Source organism: Kwoniella dendrophila, chromosome 10 (genome assembly GCF_036810415.1).
Source record: "Kwoniella dendrophila CBS 6074 chromosome 10, complete sequence".
In the NCBI taxonomy this organism is placed as follows: domain Eukaryota; kingdom Fungi; phylum Basidiomycota; class Tremellomycetes; order Tremellales; family Cryptococcaceae; genus Kwoniella; species Kwoniella dendrophila.
In genome coordinates, this window is record NC_089485.1 from 561,968 (window position 1) to 578,561 (window position 16,594).

Below are 16,594 nucleotides of genomic sequence, written 5' to 3' on the forward strand. Positions count from 1 at the left end.
ATAATACATTATTGGCTAGTTTCGGCGGATTATTTAGATTTCTAAGCTTATATAAGGGTTGTATGCTCTTTCTGTTGATTGCATATAAACATCTTCGATCCAATCAGTTCAGTTCTATAGTAAAGTCTAATCTTCTTCCCCATTTTCGAATAAGAAGTTTGCAGCGAGTTCTTCGTTTTTGTCACAAAGCATATATGCTTGTAAAACGAGTTGACGATCGAAACCAAGCGCTTCAAGCTGTAAAGAAAATCAAATGTTATTGACACATCTTTTTAGTAACCGCAATATTGCCAGGAAATCCTTCATAATCATCATAATTGATAAAGCAAAGTATGCATTTAAGACTCACCCTTTCTACAGCAGCAGCTTCTTCTTGTGTCAGATTCACTTGCATAACTTGAGGTCCACCAAATCCATCATCTTCCTCATCACCTTCACCACCACCTGCTCCAAGTAACTCATAAAGAGCTTGAGGATTCTCATTTATCAATTGAGCGAGTTGAGGGTTTGATGCGGCGATTTGCTGTAACAATGGTTGGATGAGAGCAGGGTTTTGTTGAACCATCTAATTAAAATCAATCTGCTTCAGCTGACCGTCGTAAAAAAGGAATCACTCAAAGACAGCTAAGTGAGCAATACATACCTCTCGTATTTGCTGTATATGAGGGGCATTCGCTAATCCACCGGCACCACCTGCTCCACCAAGGCCTGGGGCACCTCCAAGTCCACCAGCACCAGCGCCAGCACCACCAGCAGGTACACCTCGATCACGATTCACTAGTAACGTCTGTCAGCTAAAACAGATCATGGACATAACTTTGGAAGCTCACTAGCTGCTTCGGCGGCCTAAACACAAAAAACATATCAGCTGAATCCCAAGATGGACAATTTTTAGTTGAACTCACGGCAAAGAGGTTTTCAGCACTTCCGGCTGATCCTGTTGTCTGAGCTGGAGGTTGAGCAGCAGCAGGGGTAGGCTGAGTGGGTTGTGTTGGTTGTGCTGCAGCAGTGGGAGCGGAAGGAGCAGTTGCCTGACGATGTTGTTCGTCAGCTTTGATCACAATTACAGTGGGTATGAAGATAAACATACAGCAGGGGCTTGAGCCTGTAAGGTCAATGTCAGCTATAGTGCAAAAGGGATCAAAGTTACTTGGACTTACAGCTTGACCACCACCTGGTTGTCCCATACCTTCGACTTGTGGGATATTTCCCTTAAGACCAGTTGAATCAGTACATTCCCCATACTTACCAGATATATATGATTCAAACCAAACATACACTCATAAGGTATTCTACGGCTCTATCTGGGTTGTTGAAACTTGCTCTTAGAGCTCTAACCACTAAATCACGTTCGAAACCCATTTCTACCATACCATCAATAGCAGCTTGGAGTTGGGGTCCGGTAACTACATTAAGCTCATGAGTAAGGGATCACTCATTCGATATTTTTGGACATACCGAATGATCCACCTAATCCTGATTCTACAGCAGTTGAACTTTCTGTACTGGCTGGAGCAGCAGCAGGGGTCTCTGCGGCTGAGGCGGCAGGAGGAGCAGATTCGGTAGCAGAAGGAGCAGCAGCAGGTGTTTCAGCCGCTGAAGCTGAGGTTGCAGGGGCGGATGGGGCAGGTGTAGAAGCGGATGCAGCCGGGGCAGCTTTAGGCTAAAAGTGAGGAATTACAGCTTGTCAATCGCCTTTGCTAGAAAGATAGCTGAATGAACTAACCTTCGATACCATGACCACTAAGAAATCTTTCTCCTTGATCTTCAAAGATTCTACAGTTGCAGCATCGTTTAATATTTTACCTGTAACCACATAAGTAGTGTCAGCTTATATCGTCTTGCGATTAGACGTATGAGTGAGCTAACCTGAGTAAATCAACTTCTGGTTTTCGGCAGGAAAGGTCTGTGTTTCTTGGATCTTCTTCTTTAGATCTCCAACCTACGAAATTTGAAATACCTGTATCAGCTTTTGAATTTTGAAGAAAACAAGGTGATATAAATTGTGATGTTGTACAAAAATTTAACTCACAGTTTCTGATCCTTCAGCATCTACTGTGAAGAGCTATTTTCATCGAAATATCGTCAATCAGGTGGCAAATGCCTGATGAACACATTGACTTTGTAGACGAGTGAAGAACGAACCTTATTTTGTACGGTCTTGAAGGTGATTTTGACCATTGTGACTTCGCTAATCTGGTATTATGAGAGATATAGAGAATGAAGAAAAGGAGTCAGTGTAAAAAGAGATATTGATGAACGATGTTATCTATCAAGCATTCATGAACGACACCAAGTCCTCCCCGCATTCGAACCTTCTCCACTTCGTCATGTCGTCAACCTTTTGAATACTAGTACTGTATGTTAGCCTCATTGAGCAGATCCCGGTTATCAGCCTCGTTGATCCGGAAAGATCTTTATCATCAACGCGTGTTCAGACAAGGTAAGAGCCACGTCACCTCAAAGCTGGCTCCAGCTGTTGAGCGAAACTATCGGATAAGCGAGATACTTAACGCCGACAGTGATTTTAGCTGTGCCACTTGCAGTCTATTCACCTCACAGGCGGTCTGAGATTGGCAGTGAGCTTGTTTGAATGCTTGGAAAGGTTTTGCCCTTGGATTAGCATACTCGCCTGTCCGCTCCTGCTTGACCCTACCATCACTCCATCCTTACACGGCAAAGTCTTGTTTTGCTAGCTGTCCTCCCTTGCTGCCCTTGGCTACCTGTCTGATACTGACTGCTGTTGCTAGCTGCATTGGTGCTAATTCGAGGTTTTATCAAAAAAAATCGTCAAGTCTTGAAAATCTTCCTTTCTCTTTAACCTTCAAGTCTTCATAAAATCGTACGTTGCGTTCACCATCAACATCCAGCTCCGACAACGAACATCTATACACCCTCAAATCTCGAAGAAACTAGAATCTGACGTTTGATTTTCATTTATTATCATATATAGTCTTTAAAAATGGCTTCCTCTTCTTCAAAGATCAGGGCCTTCGAGCTCCAATCAAAGTGCGTATCAGGTCAACACATAGGATTTAGAGAAATGGATAGAGAATGTCATTGGAGAAGGAGAAGGAGAGTAATGCTGATGGTTTTCGTTTTCAATTAAAATAGGAGTAAACAAGATCTCTTAACTCAACTTAACGAGCTCAAAACTGAACTCGCTTCATTGAGAGTACAAAAGATCGCTGGTGGTTCCGCTTCCAAATTGACCAAGATGTGGGTATCGCTTTCAGCTTCAGCTATAAATTCAGGTTATTGTAGGATACTAGGATAAGATGATGGAATGTAAAATATGGATTAGAGATGGACAAAATAAAGGAACGATGGATTATTAGGAATACTGGATCACATTATGATACAAGAAGCAAGGCATACCAGATACCCAACAGCTACGGATTGTCACGCAGGAGGATTAAATACGTTGGACGACTAGAAATTCTCTTTGAGACGAGTGGAAGAAAACCCTATAAATGCCAAACATCTATATATCATTTAACACAGCAGGATGAGGGAAAGAACAGGATATTGTGGTGAGATCGTGAAATGCTGATAAGATTTTTTTACATTCAATAGCAACACCGTCCGAAAATCAATCGCTCGAGTTCTTACCGTCATCAACCACAAACAAAGAGATAACCTTAGAGAATTCTACAACAAATCTAAGTGTAAGTCAAATATTGTACTTCAATTGTCGATGGAAATAAATGCTAATTTGAACATGATACCTCTTATTACTCATTCTCTTTGTTAACCATCATCAATATAACTACCTTTTTCGTTAATCGCATTATAATCAATTTGAAACAATTTAATATATTCCCAAAATAGACCTCCCTCTCGATCTCAGATACAAGAAAACCAGAGCTATCCGAAGAAGACTTACCCACAAGGAAGCCAACGCTATCACTGAGAAACAACACAAGAAGAACATCCACTTTCCTCAACGAAGTGAGTATTAGTTTTATGATTCCTGTGTATTTATTCGTGACGCTGACATAGTATGAATTTCCTATCAACAGAATACGCTTTAAAAGCATGAGCGGTGTTATCCTTTTTTAGTCCTATAGGTTTTTGAATAGGGATTTGGATGCATTTGGAGTGTATTACGATTCATGTTGTGTCTTGTTAGGTATCAAATTTTAAAGTGAGCAAGCGAGCATGAGGAGGAAAAGGTGTTGTAGAGCAGCAAGACGCAAGAAGCTATGGTAGTAGTTTTTGATGTGGACGAAGTTGTTCTCTTGTAATCGGGAAAATAGCATTTGCGTTCAGACTTGAGCTAAGATTGTTATGCGGAGAACCTAAGTACTCTTTTAGATTGATTGTGCAAGATGTACGAGCGGAATTATCTGAAGAAGGGTGATCAGCGAAACATGGAAGAAGGTTAATTCGCACATATAATACTTGCGTTCAAGGATTTCAACTGTTGAGCCTGATCACCTTAATCACGATAAGCAGAATCTCGCAATCATGCTCAATTCCGAAAAGTTGCAAATGCTCTGTCTTGATCGCATTCTGTAATGCCCGAGAGAAGATGAAAGCTCTGGGTTTGATCTATTCAACTACTGGTTTTATCTTTCCTATCCACGAGAATGAGTTGAACAATTGCGCCATCTCTGCGAGTACCCCAAACAAGCCGATTGCTGTGGTCGGATTGCCATGGCATATCATGAGAGTTCAACGCATAGGAAGTCGTTCCTACGTAGTAATAACATATGATATCACAGTCACTTCCAATATGTGTACGGTTCTGTACTTGCACTGTGAGGACATATAAAATTAACCGAGTAGTTGTCAACAAATGTCAACGGTGATGTCCGCTGACAGCTAAGGTCCGACACGTCACGTCGAGGTTGCCTGGAACATGACATGAACCCGTACAACGTTAATGACAACGTCAATGAAAGCAAGGAAAGCGTATAAGACTGTATAGAGCTACGAGACAATTATTCACACTTATATAAGAGCGCAAGGTAGATTGACAGAGTCTGTCCAACAGAGAAATCATCGTTGAGAAAGAACCGGCAATTTTACCGAGAAGTAACTCTTCAAGTTTGTATGGTGTTCACACGTAACTCCTAGGGCCCAGATGGTATGTCGTATTGATCATTCGATGAAGTAAAGGCTTCAAGGCCAGAGGGATTTTTCGTAACCACTTTTGCAGCGTCACCTCCTTGATAACGCTGACTGTGAGCTTCTTATTATAATCTTCATGCAGGACCATAATTTGCTTGTTTCAGAGCTTCAAGCTTTAATAGTTGAAACTAAGAGACGGAATCCAGATGTGAAAGATGTAAGTTATACGTTTGAATCTTCAGGGGTGGTCATAGCATACCAAAGAAGGATGTTGTTTCAACTGGGAGTTAAGATGACGATGGCTAATGTGCAATGCGTGTTGTAGGCTAGTGAAGCCGCTTTAGAACTCTTGAAAGGAGGACCGATACCCAGGGAGAAACTGAACCGTGAGTATACAAGAAGTAATGAAACTTTGTGTGGAGTACCGCTAATATAAGTCCTCGATATTGGTCTACAGAGAATGCCGACACACTCCTGGAACCAATAACGAAGGGATGTAAGACTAAAGTAGCTAAAGTCATAGGGATCAGTATAGCTGCTCTGCAAAGATTGGTTGCTTTAGGAGGGGTGCCAACAGTGAGTAAGGCTTGACAGACTTTTAGCGCAAAGACATTGTGGAAAAGTTTGTTCGAAGATTGTTCACGATATTTGTTCTGATAGATCTTTTGATGTGAAAATAGGATAGACTGCCGGATGTCCTTCAAACACTCTCAAGTGTAGCAAATCAAGCTGTTGAAATTCAACTAAAAATCCTTCAAACGTTATTATCCATTTTGACATATAACGAAGATGTACATGGTGAGGTTTTAGGTAACGTAAGTCCATGAAGCCATATCATACGGGATCACTTCGCTTCGAAACACAAATGGCATCTTCAGGTAGCTAATTTCCTGCGCATCTAGGCTCTGTTACTATGTTTCAAATTACAAGAATCAAGAGTTTCAGTTGTTTCTTCAACTGCAGCTGCAACTTTGCGTCAAGCAGTCATGTTGATATTTGATCGATTATCTCCACCTCTTTCTGCATCTACAACTGCAACAAACACTGAAACAGATACAATATCAATCACATTACCCTCAGAACCTGAACCAACAGAATTGATGATTTCCCCATCAGCATTAGATGCATACAATCTATTTTCAGATTTGTGTCTATTGACTGCCTCTTCAAGTTCTACCGGAACAGCAACAGCAGGTGGAAGTGGATTTCATTTATGGTCAACTGGCGAGAAAGAAGTTAAACCAAATCTAATAAAATTGAGCTCATTGCATAGAACATTCGGTTTAGAATTGATTGAAAGTATCTTAAGTGGTTACGAAGATTCTGTTAAAAAGGTATGTACCAATTCACATTTAGGCAGGTCTCGAATGCTAACTGTATCCGCCTGATTCTCATGTATAGCAGCCGGAACTGCTATTCTTGTTGCAAAATTCCCTAGATCCGTTATTACTTAAATTACTATCTGAAAAACCAACTTTCCCAATAGCTCTCAGAGTTTGTCGATTGATTTTCTTGTTGATAAAGTCATTCATTCATCAACTACCGAAACAAGTAGAAACGTATTTACTCGCTTTACTCAGGATGGGTATGGGTGAACATGACAATAATGAAGAAGGTAGAAAGGAGCCTCATCCCGAATGGTTGAGAGTTCTAGCTTTAGAAATCATCAGAGGGTGAGCTGCTTCCTCATGGTATCTACCTGTATCAACGCTCAGCTGATTTCTGATCTCTCCAGTATATGTGGGGACACAAATCTACTTCAGAGCATTCATTCTCACTATGATGCGACAGAAGGTTCACCAAAGCTATATAGTAAAATCATATCCTCATTATCTCGTTTAATCAATGAAAAGCCGGCTCTATTAGGTATCGGGACTCAGATGCATGGTCTAGGTGTACCTCACAACGATCCTACTAGTCCTAGTACTAATCCTCATGCGAGTTACCTCGATCTAGGGATTGGGATGGTCAGCTCAGCTGCCAGTGTTGGTGTCAATACTATGAATGCTATGATGGGTGGTCAAGGTGGCGGTTTGGGTCCAGCATCAGGTGTGAAGCTAAGGCTGTGAGTATTGTTGCGTACTGTGGATCGATTCGGTGTCCGATTATGTTTGGCTGATTCATGAATATCCTTACAGAATTGAACAACATGATAAAGCGGAAGCACCTCAATTTCCTGAAACATATATCTACCTACTAGCACTGCAATCGATAAACGTCATTTCTGACGGGATATATACTTCAGTCGCCAATTCTACCAATTCTTCAGATCCCGTCAAAGCTATGGCTTCCTCCGCTTGGCCCGCTTTACTCGCAGCTCTTTCCTATATCATCGGTACCAACCTATCTGACAATCTCTTCGCTGACGTCCTTACCGCTCTGCAAGACTTCACTATCGCTTGTGGGCTTTTAGAATTAAACACACCTCGAGACGCCTTCCTTAGTACTCTGGGCAAATATGCCGTACCACCACCTGTTGTCTCAGCTATGCAGAATTATATGGAGAACCCAAATCCACCCCGAAATCCCAGTGTCATATCAGCAGATGCTTTAGGTTTCTCAGCGTTAGGCGTAGGAGCACCTACGGGTCCACCTAGTCTATCGGAACGGAATCTCGCTTGTCTGAGAAGTACCGTCAACACAGCTCGGGTCTTGGGACCATCACTAGGTAAAGCGTGGCATGACGTTTTAGAGATCCTTCAAAATGCGAATTTCCTCTTGGCAACACGAAAACCTCTGATGGGCAGAAGACCGACTGTACCAGGTGGATCACCAATGAACCCCATGTCACCTGGAACTCCAAGGCACAGTGGTGAAATGTCCGAAGACAAGCCTGATATCTTGCAAGACCTGGATACCGAATCAATTCAGCTGCTCATAAATACATTATTCGACTCCTCGGTGGACTTACCTTCTGAAGCCTTCATTATCTTTGTCACGGCATTATGTCAACTCAGCTCGGAGATGATAGGTATGAACGCTCAAAATTCAATGGTCTTAGATATCAGCGATTATGCTTCAACCCCGTCAACACCGAATATGGCTTTATCACCTATGAGCGATAACCAGCGGAGGAGGACGAGTGGGATTAACGTATCACACAGTATCAAATCGGGTGAAAGGTCTTTCAGTCTGACCAAGCTCAGAGTGGTATCAACATTGAACCTCAAGCGGATAGTAACCGAAGAGCCTGAAATAGGGTGGTCAGTAGTGACTCAACATCTTTTAGCTGTTGCCAGACACCTCACCGCTCCACCGACAATACGTTCACAAGCTTCAGATACTCTTGGAGAGCTATTACTAGCTGCGGTAAGGATAGGTAAGGAAGATCGAATCCAACATCAAGTTTTTGACGTTCTGGTAAAACAGGTGGATGTACACCCAATCAGTAATACGATCTCAACGGATTACGAAGTAAGATCAGCAGGTTTCTCCACACTTAACCAAATTCTGGAGTCTTCCGGTCATTCATTGTCTGTAGGATGGTCCACAATCTTTGGAATGCTAGATTCAATATGTCAAGACAAAGACCAAGAAATTGCATCTGCCCCAACATCTCAATATTCTGAAACGCCTGCTACTCCCATGTCAGAAATCCGTCGACCATCAATGATGTTATCTAAAGGAAATGCCAATTTGGTTAGAATAGCTTTCCCATCTTTACAATTAATCTGTACGGATTTCTTGTCTTCATTGGATTCTGAAGCTATGAAAGGCTGTATAACATGTTTAGGTCATTTTGGTCAACAGATTGAAGACGTAAACATAACACTAGCTGCTATAGGTTTATTATGGACTGTGTCAGATGCTGTTCAAGCTGATTCGAAAGATCTATGGTTATATCTACTTTTGGAATTACTTGAACTAGCTAGAGATTCAAGATTAGAAGTCAGGAATAGTGCAATGCAGACTTTATTTAGATGTATAGAATTATATGGTTCCGATTTATCATCATCGTTATGGTCTGATGTTTTCGTTAACGTTATTCATCCATTACTTGATTCAACTCAAGGTGATGAATCTTCAATCCTAGCTATAACGTCAGTGGGAAATATTCTAGGCAATTTCCTAAAACCTATAAACCAACTAGATTCCTTTCAAGTTATATACCAGAAGTTCTTAGATAGAATCTTGAGGTCATGGAATGATGAGCCTAAAAACTGTGCTACAGCAGGATTGAAAGCATTGGAAAAAGTTCTTATCTCCCTTCAAACCAGTCATGAGAAATTAGGTGAAAATAAAGTTGAGATCGTTGACAGAACTTGGAAAACGTTCTCGGAGATTGGTCAAAATTTCGCAGATAAATCTTCAACATCTTATACACAAGATAATCTGATAAATCTAGTCAAAATTGGCTCTTTATTACATGATCAATTGACACGCAACGATTCAGAAAGATTGAATGACTTGTCAACGATTCTAAGATCAATCATGACATATACGAAATCAACAGATTATAGACCCGATATAGATACCTTATCACCGTTACAATCATCGATATCAAGTTTAATCGCTGATTCTGATAAATTTTCTTCAAGTCAAAAATTGGATGATTTATCAGAATTTACATCGTTAGCTTATTTTAATGCTGGTGAACCATCCACATCAACCTCAACGCAAACCCCCTTGACCTCGACAGGTGTTAAATTGACTTATATAGGTTTGAGTAAATGGTCAATGCCTAAAATGGTTGAGATTTTCAATAAAAATAGTAAAGGTAAAGGTAAACAGAAAGAAGTGTTCGAGAATGGTACTATCGAAAATGTCTTAGGAGTAAGTCGGCAAATTGCTTTCCGCATCATGAGCTGGACTGATGACGAACCGCGTTATAGGCATATTCGATACCGATCAAATTGAAATATGATTGTCCGGCACCCAATAAATTTGGAGATGATCCTCCACTATGGAAAACCGTTAGTCGCTTTTCACGTTCTAAGGGGTTAATTTGGCTGACAATGATGATAATATAGGCTATGACTACTTTTATAGCTGTCCTAGACAACGTGATGAGTACGCTTGATATCGAAGGTGAGTTCAAGAAGCTTATAATCTGTGATCACGAGCATAACGAGCTAAATAGCCAATCTAGATATATCAACGGAACGTTTTGAAGCGATATGGACCCAAATAATGGAAGCTTTCATCGGAATACTGCTGGCAGATAGGTATGTGACGTAGGGATATCAACTGCATGGAGGGTCAATTGACGAAAACCATCTGACAGCAGCTCCGAAGACGTCTCGGCAGAAGACGAGACTTTTGTAATTGCCCATTTAACCCATTTACGATCTGTTATCTTACCTAAACTAGGCGATACTCGAATACCTGATCGAATAATCACTCAATTATCTGAATCATTACGAAAAGCTTCTATCTTATACCATTATGACGTAAGAACGAATGGTGGAACGACTGCAGTTGGAATACCTGAATCTCAAGAGGAGTTACGATATTGGGCTTTAGAACTACTCGTCTCGCTTTCTACGAAGAAAGCAGGCGATGAAGATGAAGATAAAGATAGAAAAGTGGCTGAATTATCGATATCAGCTTTGATGAAGAGATTCGGAGATGTTTTGAAAAGATGGTTGGACGATCAAAAATTGAGAGGAAATTTGCCTTTTGGTCGGTGAGTCGATCTCAAACCCAATTTGCGCAGATCGTCAAGCTGAATAATGTGTATTAGTGTACGAGAAGAGGAAGTGTTGTTTGCCTTACGACACCTCGCAACCATCCAGATATGGCAGGATAGTCTTACAACGGAGAACAAAGGTGAGTCATACACTATTTTGTAAAGCGCAAGAGTATGAACGAACTCTACTGATGGCTATCATGAATTTTGACAGGCTCAGAAACGCTTGCCGGCATATATAGGACGTCTTCGCGCGCTCATCTATTTCATTTCTACCCGCTACTCTTGCAATTCAGCTTTTTACCTAATACGCCATCAATGTGGATATTCCCTTCGGAACATGCTCATTTGTTCGGTTTACCGTTACCAAATATAACGAAAGATCAATCCTCGCAGCTCATAGACCATGATAATACCATTGAAGGACAACCAGCAGACGAAACCCCTAATGAAGAGGAAGATAGTCAGGTGAACGCAGGCGACGGAGGTGATTTAATCGAAGTTAGTGCCGGAGAATTAGCGAGAAGATGTCTGGAATTGTTAGGTGAAGAAATGGGCCTAGGTATTTGACGCACTTGATCAAAATCCCCTTTCTGGCGACTACCACTACGATCGAGCGATCGGACACAAGATATGTATAGGATCATTAGCATCGTTATCCTGTATAGAATAAATTGCACATGCATATACATATAACGTTATCTAAATTATCGTTAGATCACTTGTAAGAATGTTATTACCCTTTACCCTCGGTTTGCCCCGTTATTAGAATTGCCGGAAGAAGTATAGTAATATCCATTCCCTGCCTTCCACACTGGATCGGGCTCTCTAGTGACTGAAGCTCTAGTATCGTTGGGCTACGTCATATGAAATGAGAACCAAGGATTTAGCTTTCAAAAGCCAGGGATAACAGTATACCTGAACAGACTCAGAGATATACTTCAACGCAACTTACTATTGTGGAAGAATAGATGGGTGTTCCAGTTACACCCGAATATTTGAGGGTACCGGTATTACTACTTGAACCATCACTTGCAGAAGCACGAAGAGTGGTACCAGTAACACCTTTGTATTCGTAAGTTTGTTGGCTGTAATTGTTGGTGTTGCTGGACATGTTTGAGGCGTATTTGAATTGAATTGAAAGTCGGTCAATGTGGCAAATAACAAATTAGAGTGATTGATAGAAATACTTGGTTCTGAGTGATACGATCGCTTTCTGATTCATGGACCTTGAAGCTTATATACTTTTCAATAAGCCTTTTCAGTGCCAATGGCTTATCATACATCACTCAACTGTTTTTTTTTTGATGGTATACGTGGACAATCCGAATGCATCGCACGTTGGAGCAAAGAATTGGGAATACGATTCACTTCTATTGTTTGAAAGAAGTGTTACAAGTTCATGAGCCATGAAACAATGACTGAGACCCACGTATACCCTAGACTCCCTCAGGTGATGAGATCTTAGGATCGCACGAGTAAGTTGTAGTGAAAGCTCGGACAGCGAAGCCGATATATTGTTATCGGGCAGCGGGGAGCGACATGGCAGGACGTCCCTGTGAAAGGATGTTCTCGCCGAAAGGTTTCGATACCGTATTTCGTCGTCAGTCTCCTTATGAAACTCAACGAGTTGTAACAGTACAGTTTCAAATCCTGCCCGAGGATATGAGTTATCAGGCGCCTGACCCATCGAAAGGGGTTTTCGAGATTGTTGTGCGAGTCAAATTCGCCACACGGCAGGTCAACACCGAATATCGCTATCATAGTACTTCTGTGAGTGCATGGATTATGTTATTCATGTTCCTATTAATAGTATACCAGTCCGAGGAAACGATACGGTATTTATCCGTATGCATATGGGATATCAAGATCTGGACAGGCGACACTTGATCATACCTGACAGACGTTCTTCATTGGCCCCTTGATCTACATTTTCCAAGACAATAAAAATCGGAGCACATGTCAGCAGCAGTTCCGTGCCCAAGTCCATGATTACCATGATGATGGTCTTCTGATTCTCGTGCAGCTCGATTATCTGTTGACACTGAAGCATGAGTGTCATAACAAGGTGCGAAACCTTGAGCTTCTGTCTGGAGACCAGTAAGCTGTGAATGTCTCGATCTCATGAGCTCATGTTCTTGCTTCATTCGAGCGATTTTCTGACTGAGTTCTTCAATAATTTGATTTTGCGTTAAAATTGTTCGAGATTGTTCAGTATAGGTAGATCTCAACTCTTCATTTTCATAAGATAAACCCTGATTCAAACTTCTTAAGCAATTTCCATTTTCTACAAGCGCTTCGATTTGTTTCTCTTTGGTACAGTTTTCGGAAGCAAGTTGCTCGATTCGTACTGATAGTTCCTTCAGAGTCTTTCTTGATCTTGCTTTCCGTGACTTATCTGCATTTAAAGCTTTGAGGGTACTTTTCAGTGAATATGGACAAATTGCACACAATATGTGCAATGAGGAGTCACGATGATTGAACTTACTTAAACCAAGTAGTCTAACCCTTCTCTCATGTTCATCAAGTCCCTCATCGCCTTTTTCTCTATAAAGAAATGATTCTTCTCCACCCCTTTTGGACGCAACGTGCTTGACTAACTCTCGAGAATCTTGGGACCTTGCTGTAGAGTGGTTAGACTATAGTTTCAGCCAGGTGTAGATCAGCGAATGAGGAACAGATCATTACATGCTCTGCAAGTCTTGCATAGGCTCTCATCTCCTTTCAGATCACACGTCTTTCCAACTCACCTGATAGTCACTTAGTTGTGTACCACCTGTTGAAATGCGGTCTTGGGGCGGATCGGCATAAGGGCTTACGTAAGGTTCGACACCGCCTGCTCGAGACATGGCATTTACATTACCATTTGAGGCCATGTGAGAACCGCGGAGAGAGGTATCAGTGAACAAAGAGTGGGTGAAGTCTGTGTTCATCGTATTTTGTACTGAGAACTGGCTGGGAAAAGCTGTGAAAGTTTCTGGAATGTCGTAATAGTGAAAGAGAAGGTGGAAGACAGATATGTTTACGCAAAAAGAGGGAGACAAAAGTCTGATCGTTGTTTAAATTTCTGCATCATTTATGTTTTATATGTACGAGTCTCAAATTTTCTGGTCGTCACTGCCATAAAGGTCATACCTTTTATGTCAACAAAGGGTTCTGACCGCTTTCGAAAGGACTGTTGTCACTCCTTGGTAATGGCTCAACAGGGGTCTAGTATATAAGGGAGGATTGTACGTGTCATGTAAATTTACGGTGTAGCATTCGGATGTACTGTCATTTTGACCTTACAGTATTATCGTGACTATAGCTATCGCAGGGTTTTTCAGCTCAAAATCCGAGAGTTTTGGGGAGCTTGCAGTTTAATAAGTTAAAAGGAGTTACTGGGTAATACAGTATGTCAGACCGCCACACCCATACTGTACAAGGGTCTGTGTTGGTACGGATCGATTTTTCAACGTCATGCATAGTCCCTTATACTCCCTTTGAGATCTATATACATCTGAAGATATAGCATTGATTGGTAAAACAGAATCAGTTAACCTGGATGAAAAGAATCCACATCACGGTTACAATCTTGCTGAGCTGTTTACAGTGTCTAGTGATACTTGCGGCATTCATCACATCGTCGAACAGACTGATTAGAACTTGCGGTAGTATTAGCCACGTAGGCGATCTGCGCTCTCAGATTTTGATTTTCCTCGAGGAGCTGCTCGTTGAGTGAAGCATTGGTTTCACTAGCTATCCTCCATATCTCTTTCTCAGCATCCAACGCAGTATTCGCTCTTGTCAACCTATCAGTTTCTTCGTATGATTTTTGGAGATGATCGGTTCTTTTTGATAATTCCGCAGTCAGCTTTGTAACTGTGTCTTGCAATACGAGATTATCATTTCTAAGCCTTTATTCTTCATTCCCTCTTTCATATGCACTTGATCCTTGATTTGTTGTAATTTGGTTTGTGACATCTTGCTCTGGTTTGGCAAGAAAGAATGGTAAGAAGGTTGTAAGCGAGTATCGTCAGCATACTACGTTGCTATACGTATTGTGACGTAATCGCAGACTCATGTCCACTTGGACTTACCGGAAATTCGGTCTCCACTTTGAGAATGACTGCTCGAATCGCGCTACAAAAAGCAAATTGCATCCACAAACAAGAAGAAAGATTGTCAAATGGCATTACCAGTTCAATCGAAATGTCAGCAATCAGCAGTTTGTCGAGACTGGAATAACACCTACATAGTCAGTACTATATAAAGCAACACCACTCGGAGGACGTCCAGGATGTGAAGCATCTGAAGTGGTCTGTGTATTACCTATTTCTGAGTTGTACTTATCCCATATCTCTTGAATTCTTTTCCTTACTTGTTCTCTTACTGCTGTTTGGTCTGTGCTTCGATTTGAAATGTCCATATTATAGCTTCTGGTCTTTACAGTATCGTGCTAGTATTTGAGCATCTGATTTTTCTATTTCGCTCAATAAAAAGGTGAGTTGATGATCTCCATAAATTAGGTTGGGGAATTATCGCAAGGCAGAAGACTGGTATACGTGAGAATATACTGTATTTATTTAGAAAACATGGGTGTAATGGTACAATGTACTGCCCGCAACGCATTTTGCCAACTCAGCTTTGTTAGCTCGCCTTCGTCATTTCTTTGGTGATTACCAATACCACCAGGATCCCCATGCGGACTTACTTGCCCTTCGAGAGATTCGCAAATCACAAAGGTGCCGTTTCCCAGTGGCAAATGCATAAGAGCTACGGCAATAGACGAAAATGATTCCGAACCATGATATTTCAACCTTCACAAAGGAGCCGCTCTACTATATTTTCGTGATAGAAGTCGTCGTGAATGACATGATCAACCAACTTGTATTGGCAAATCAACACAATGGAAAAAGAACGTATTTCTTTCATGGTGAAGGGATATCATTACCAATATTGTAATACGCATGCGATACCGCTCATGCCATACCAGCGATTCAGAAGACGATCAAATGCTTGATGCATTTCAAAGGACACTACAACGTATTATGACTGTGTATTAAGATCTGGCTTGTTATCCCTGGCATTCCCAGTGGCAAGCTCAAGTTGTAAACTCTCAACTTGTTGTGTCAGGTTTTTGATCTGTTCACGCTGTGACTCAAAATACCTTCTTTCAGTCTTCAAATATTCATTCTCCTGCCATAATTTGTGATAATGTTGTTTCCATTCATTGAGGCTACCTGTGAGAGTTTTTACGTTGTTAGTCAACGCGCTACTCTGTAATTCCAACATTCTGTTCGCGTATTTGGATTGGTTTAATTTGTCAGTAAGATCGGAAATTTCCTCCTCCAATGAAGCGAAATCGTCAGATGTTGAAGCATTTGGGGCCTGTCACATCAGTGGAAGCTGAGGAAGCTTCTGCCAAAGAAAAAAATCCCATTTTCCCAGCATCAATCGCTCCTCTTCGAGCAATCGTTGGCATTTGCCACTTCGTGTCTGGCGGTGCTGTATCAGTCTAAAGATATTCAAAATCAGAATCATCATGATCATGGATATTATGTATATCGTAAACTATGCACACAAAAACGCTGTTTCCGCTATTGTACTCTACACATGAATTAGAAAGGCTCACTTACTGTATGATGAGAAGTGGAATATAGTGTGTTGGCTCCTATCAACCAGTACGGCAGCTGTTCCGATGCACTCATGCTTGATGTCAAATTTGGTTGTTGGAATGTTAGTTAATCTATCGAAAGCTATTCTGACGATATGATTGGGTCAATGTGATTGTAAGATAACATCGTGCAGAACGAGAATCTTCACGGTTTTATATCCATCACTCTCAGCCTCAACGCGAAAGTTAGATTTCAAGCGGTTCCGTATTACCTAGATGTCCGATAAGCACGG

The 16,594-nt window shown here is 41.3% G+C and overlaps 5 protein-coding genes across 5 annotated transcripts; 2 read left to right on the plus strand and 3 right to left on the minus strand.

Annotated features, from left to right (window-relative positions):
• Positions 1–126: 126 nt before the first annotated feature.
• L201_007175 (UV excision repair protein Rad23) lies at positions 127–2,181 on the minus strand (the record flags this gene model as incomplete). The annotated part of the gene is made up of 13 exons (XM_066222886.1): positions 127–237; positions 350–565; positions 644–777; positions 831–846; positions 906–1,031; positions 1,091–1,105; positions 1,161–1,211; positions 1,279–1,406; positions 1,459–1,663; positions 1,727–1,806; positions 1,870–1,942; positions 2,033–2,065; positions 2,146–2,181. The coding sequence occupies 13 exons, from the start codon at positions 2,179–2,181 to the stop codon at positions 127–129; spliced, it is 1,224 nt and encodes a 407-aa protein (XP_066078983.1).
• A 781-nt stretch (positions 2,182–2,962) lies between these two features.
• On the plus strand, positions 2,963–4,042 carry L201_007176 (uncharacterized protein; the record flags this gene model as incomplete). The annotated part of the gene is made up of 5 exons (XM_066222887.1): positions 2,963–3,009; positions 3,115–3,219; positions 3,577–3,668; positions 3,832–3,951; positions 4,023–4,042. The coding sequence occupies 5 exons, from the start codon at positions 2,963–2,965 to the stop codon at positions 4,040–4,042; spliced, it is 384 nt and encodes a 127-aa protein (XP_066078984.1).
• A 1,170-nt stretch (positions 4,043–5,212) lies between these two features.
• On the plus strand, positions 5,213–11,275 carry L201_007177 (uncharacterized protein; the record flags this gene model as incomplete). Its single annotated transcript, XM_066222888.1, has 14 exons — positions 5,213–5,293; positions 5,402–5,462; positions 5,534–5,652; positions 5,757–5,891; positions 5,979–6,410; positions 6,478–6,749; positions 6,812–7,141; positions 7,215–9,849; positions 9,909–9,989; positions 10,047–10,104; positions 10,166–10,241; positions 10,304–10,702; positions 10,760–10,845; positions 10,920–11,275. 14 exons carry the CDS (start codon positions 5,213–5,215, stop codon positions 11,273–11,275), a joined length of 5,121 nt encoding a protein of 1,706 aa, XP_066078985.1.
• Positions 11,276–11,448: 173 nt separating this feature from the next.
• L201_007178 (uncharacterized protein) lies at positions 11,449–11,819 on the minus strand (the record flags this gene model as incomplete). Its single annotated transcript, XM_066222889.1, has 2 exons — positions 11,449–11,562; positions 11,661–11,819. 2 exons carry the CDS (start codon positions 11,817–11,819, stop codon positions 11,449–11,451), a joined length of 273 nt encoding a protein of 90 aa, XP_066078986.1.
• Positions 11,820–12,615: 796 nt separating this feature from the next.
• L201_007179 (uncharacterized protein) lies at positions 12,616–13,581 on the minus strand (the record flags this gene model as incomplete). The annotated part of the gene is made up of 3 exons (XM_066222890.1): positions 12,616–13,115; positions 13,194–13,344; positions 13,456–13,581. 3 exons carry the CDS (start codon positions 13,579–13,581, stop codon positions 12,616–12,618), a joined length of 777 nt encoding a protein of 258 aa, XP_066078987.1.
• Positions 13,582–16,594: the final 3,013 nt, after the last annotated feature.